The sequence below is a fragment of the Polypterus senegalus genome, unplaced genomic scaffold (genome assembly GCF_016835505.1).
Source record: "Polypterus senegalus isolate Bchr_013 unplaced genomic scaffold, ASM1683550v1 scaffold_5343, whole genome shotgun sequence".
Lineage (NCBI taxonomy): Eukaryota > Metazoa > Chordata > Cladistia > Polypteriformes > Polypteridae > Polypterus > Polypterus senegalus.
The window spans coordinates 19,752-25,000 of NW_024384420.1; the positions used below are offsets into that span (position 1 = coordinate 19,752).

A 5,249-nucleotide genomic window follows, 5' to 3' on the forward strand; every position below is an offset into this window, starting at 1 on the left:
CTTTGGACTGTGGGAGGAAACCCACGCAGACACGGGGAGAACATGCAAACTCCACGCAGGGTGGTAATCTCATTCACCAAAAAACTGCAAATTGAAAGTCTAAATAAACTGCTGCTGATTTTTCGCTCTCCCCTGCCCTTTAGCAGCCTCTCCAGTGTACTTCGAGGTGCTTTGCATAGTCACCAGAGCTCTTATTTGAAAATGTCTAACTAATGAAAACGCAGCCCGAGGAGCCTTCAGGACGAATTAAAATGAAATCTGGAGTTTGGCTCGCTTCTCCGTGAAAGCCGTGTTAGTTAGTTCCCCTGCACATATCAGAATCAAGTCAAAGTGCTATTTCAAGAAACGCGTCAAATAATTAGATGGCTTTTTCTTGTATATTGTGAGGCACCTTTATTTAAAAAAGTTTGTAATTTTTTTTCCATTTAAAATTTTGGGAAAAAAAAAATCCTGGCTAATCCAGTTAATGACTTTTTAACGAATACACAGCAGTCATTGACCACTTGTTTCTTTTTGCAAAAATATATTTGATTGAGCATTCTATAAATATTTTCAGACAAAGCAACTCTTTTAAAACACAACAATATTCTACATCAATAAGAAAAAGATGAAAGCTAAACCTCCTCGCAAGTACAGGTTCTGCAGGTGAACGTTTTCCCATGTGAATATAAACTCCTCACGTTTACAGCTGAAAGGCTCTACCTCTTATAAAAAGATCTGACTGACTTCTTCAAAGTGGTGATTACTTATTGTCACTTCCAGCTTTCTTGGAAGATAATTCTGCCTTCATCTTGGTCCTCCTCACGTTTCATTATAGTTTTGCTCCCACTGATATAACTGCTGCTCCAACTGATCCAAAAGCTTGTCCATTGTGTCCTCCCTTTCGCCCAGTTTAGTGTACCACTTGATATTGCAAAGGTCCAACCGAGGCCAGCTGCGGTTTTTCCTCTCCTCCATAGGAGCTACTAAATGTAACCCAACTTGGCCTAAATCTAAAGATTTGGAATGGCCCGCCATATTAATATGAGTGTCTGAGGTAAATTCCTTCCTGCTTAGTTCTGGAGGGCAGAGCTTTTTGGTCAGCACATTTTGCACTGGGAAGGAATCCATGTTTACTACAACATGACCTCTGCTAAAATTGTCTCCTATCACAGCCGTGCCACTTTCGATACCTGAAGGAATCTCTGTAGGAGTTTCAGCTGACTGCACCGTCACTCCATGGAACCCATTTCCGGATTCAATTGGCCAGTTGTTAACTTTGATCACAGGAAGCAACAGTGCACTAGCAGCCGAAATGGGAGTGCCAGGCACATCCTCTGCACACGAAAGCATGTGGACATTTCCGTCACTGGAGTTGCATGAATCAGAGTGGATGCTATGAAGGGACAGTGAAGGGGAATGCTCCTTTTGCTGAATAAACTGCACTTGGGTTTGCAGGATAGTTGGCCTGCAACACTCTGCCCACTTGGCCACATGATCAGACTTTGCCCGCACTGTCGGTGAATCTGATCCACTCAGCACATCCAGGCATCGGATATTTAAATCAGGAGAGCCCATACCAGTCAATCCATGGGTGTTCCTGTCCTCTATGCCATCTTGCGCTGCTGACTGGCTCACAGCCATCATAGAATCCATAATTTGCTGAGTCAGGAGCAAACGAGTCTCCTTATCACGGTTTTCATACAACATGGTGTTGGCACAGATGAAAATGAAAAGCCCCACTCCCATTATGACTGGTCCCAGCAGCTTCATCCGATCATTTTGTAACCGGCTGTGGGCAGACAAGATGTTCCTCACTCCTACTGCTCTGCTGCTGGAACGGGAATCCTCACCTCCCCTCTGTCCTTTGTTTGGCCAGTAGCCCGCCACTGCCACGCCAACACCCACAAGCACGACAAACACTCCGAGGATAAGAAAAGCTCCCGAGGGGGACTTGATTCTCAGCTTTCCTTTGACTGAGGTTTCTTTCCGAGGCCATCGTCTGAACCTGGAACGCCGCTGGCGGAATGGGGCCGGTTCAACTAAATTCGAAGGCTCCTGTCTTCTCATAGCCTGCCCCACCCAAGCTCCAGTGGCTGCAGTCATGTTTCAAGGTAATCTGTGAAGAAAACACAAAAAACTGGGGTTGGAAAAAGCCAAGAAACTAAAACACAATTGAAAATTTTAAAACATTTCTGAAAAGAAAGCACAGTAATCAATTAGATAGATAGATGTGAAAGACACCATATAATAGATAGATAGATAGATGTGAAAGACACCATATAATAGATAGATAGATAAATAGATAGATAAAGACACTATATGATAGATAGATAGATAGATAGATAGATAGATAGATAGATAGATAGATAGATAGATAGATAGATAGGTACTTTATTAATCCCATAATTAAGAGTATTACCTAAATTAGTAAGCAGAAGCTTTGTAGAAATGCATTTAAATATGGATCACAGTGCTGCACTGTAACAAAGGGAGGCTGGCACACTGGTACTGTACACTGGTTAGCGTTGCTGCCTCCTGGATCCTCAGTTCAAATCCTGTGCCTGATTACTGTCTGTGAGGAGGCTGCACGTTTTCCCTTTTTTTACTGCTTGATTGTTACCCAGGGTACTCTAGTTTTCATTCCTCAGTAGATTAACTATGAATTCCGAATCGTGGGCATGTGCCTTAATGAGCTTTACAATGGACTGGTCCCCGACTTGTGCCACTGGGATAGGCACTGCCATGCCAAGCCGAGAACTGAGAAGGTTCTGCTATGTTATAATCTCATGAAAGATAGTAGCTTCTGCATTGCACCAGTAAGGTAATGTGACACGTATGGTGTCATTAATTCTCACCTTCTTCGATTCCTTAGCTTCAGCTTAGTCATGCTCTGCACACCAGTCCTCAAAATTTCTTTCTAAAATGCACAGTTGAAGAATATCTCACTCCACTTGTGTATTACCCACAACTTTCATCAAGAATCAATGCTTATTTTTTAAACAAATCGTTTTTTATCAGGTATTACTGAAATATCAAGTATCAAACTTCTTCTTCATAACAGCTCACAATTGCTCTGACATTAGCTCTACTTTTTCTGTTACACTTGATTCTTGTTTTTATCACTTGAAATTGTTTTTTTACGACACAAGCTTTTTAAATCGATCCAAAACCAACCACAGTCAGGGGTGGAGGGGTATAACTGCCAAGAAAAAAAAACACATATAATACTTAAATCCTCTAAAAAGATGACTGTATTCTAAACGTTTGCGTGTGCAACACAACACACAAGAAATTAACAGGCAAAGCAATTGAAATACGTTCAGATCCGTTTCCTTTCACTTTAGATTGGACCTTCCAGTTAAGTCTGCCCTGTGATGGAGAAAGTTTTTTTTGTAAAAATTGATCTTTTTGTGGGCAGCACGGTGGTGCAGTTGTAGCGCTGCTGCCTCACAGTTAGGAGACCCGGGTTCGCTTCCCAGGTCTTCCCTGCGTGGAGTTTGCATGTTCTCCCCGTGTCTGCGTGGGTTTCCTCCGGGCGCTCCGGTTTCCTCCCACAGTCCAAAGACATGCCAGTTAGGTGGATTGGTGATTCTAAATTGTCCCTAGTGTGTGTGCTTGGTGTGTGGGTGTGTTTGTGTGTGTCCTGCGGTGGGTTGGCACCCTGCCCTGGATTGGTTCCTGCCTTGTGCCCTGTGTTGGCTGGGATTGGCTCCAGCAGACCCCTGTGACCCTGTGTTCGGATTCAACGGGTTGGAAAATGGATGGATGATCTTTTTGTGTGGAATGATTACAATAAAATTAATAAAATTAACAAAAAGAAAAGGGACAGACAGACCTACCCTTTAACTAATATTACAAACAGAATTAACGTGCTACGAGTGACTACTGAGCAGGTATTCCTTCACAAAGTACCAATGCTTTCAATCGATATTTGAACAATGAAATGCACTCCCCTGCAGAATCTAATTGGTTTAGAAATAAATTTAAAAAATAAGCTTCTGTGTATTGTGAGGAAAAATAAATTAGTAACGAATAAGAAGTGGGAAGAGAAAAAGATGTGAATAAAAAATGACAGCAGTTAATGATACATGATTTTCATCAACAATGAACAAAAAAAGATAATGTTCAATAAGAAATTGAAGTGTTACAGTATCTGATTGAAAAAAGGGTCAATACAATAAAAGGCAATTCTTGACAATCAATTTTAGATGGTGATACATGAAAAAAATCAAATGATGAAAAATCAGTGACTTAAAACCAGTGGTAGAGTGAGAGATAAAAGGTGAGGACCAACACACCGTGTACTTTAATGAAGACGTCTGAGGGATCGAAAATGAGCAATAAAGATACCCAAAAATGAGGCATAATGAGGTCCACAAGTTCACATTGTGCATGAGGCCTGGGCTGAGCTGGACTTGGGGCCGAAGGTCTCTTTGAGAAACTCAAACATTCCTATTGACTGTTGCTGACTGGATGCTGTGTCCTACCTTGTGATTTACTATAATCCAATTTTGATTTTTATTTTTTTAAACAAGGATGCAACAATGTAGCCTATAAAAAGGAATAACACAAACAGGGAGAAGTCATTGTCTGATGAAATATGGATTCACATAAAATGAAAGTGTAGGATGCTGTAGGCAGTATAGAATAATTTCTCCTATTTCAAAGCAAATAAAGGCTAAATAATTTCAAATTGCTTACTGCCTTTTACGGGAAAATGTTCTCTTTCAGGTTACACAGATGGCACCAGTGTTTGCAAATGGTGAAATTCTGATGAACTGTGACTGCTGAGCAAGGTAAGCCAAAATGCAGAAGCCAATATAAACACAGAGAATTATGGACTCTTTAGCAAAGGGAAATAAAAAGGGAAAGACGGTAATGTTACAGAATGAGAAATGGATATGTAGAAATGTGAGGAAAAGGATATTATCTCCACAATAAAAATGCATTCAGTACAGCAAAGTTCAAATGAATCGATTCTTTCATACACAGTAGGCCTCTGTGCAGTAAAATATGTGTGCTGTAAAAGTTAAAATAAAATAGTAAGAAAATAGCCAGGACCAATGCAATGCACTTATTGTATCACACAAAATGTATTGTGATGTATACATTTATTTATGTTCTATAATCATACGTGTATACACCAACACAAGCACACCCTAGAAATATATATCAATATGCAAACAAGTGTATTGTTTATCAATATGTCCTTATTTTATATAGCGCCTTTCATATCTATCTATTGATCATACGGTGTCTTTCATCTA

At 40.4% G+C, this 5,249-nt stretch overlaps 1 protein-coding gene across 2 annotated transcripts; it reads right to left on the minus strand.

Moving 5' to 3' along the window:
- Positions 1-522: 522 nt before the first annotated feature.
- Positions 523-2,876, minus strand: tmem200b (transmembrane protein 200B). 2 transcript variants are annotated; one of them, XM_039743217.1, is made up of 2 exons: positions 2,838-2,876; positions 523-2,098 (listed from the first exon to the last, which is right to left on the minus strand). In XM_039743217.1, the coding sequence occupies exon 2, from the start codon at positions 2,083-2,085 to the stop codon at positions 802-804; it is 1,284 nt and encodes a 427-aa protein (XP_039599151.1). In that variant the 5' UTR covers positions 2,086-2,098; positions 2,838-2,876; the 3' UTR covers positions 523-801. The 2 variants fall into 2 exon arrangements, with proteins under 2 accessions (XP_039599151.1, XP_039599152.1); XM_039743218.1 differs by lacking the exon at positions 2,838-2,876 and adding an exon at positions 2,402-2,419.
- Between the last annotated feature and the right edge of the window lie 2,373 nt (positions 2,877-5,249).

Coding starts and splice junctions, on each gene's coding strand:
- tmem200b (XM_039743217.1), bottom strand. CDS start 2,085: ATGACTGCAGCCACTGGAGCTTGGGTGGGGCAGGCTATGAGAAGACAG.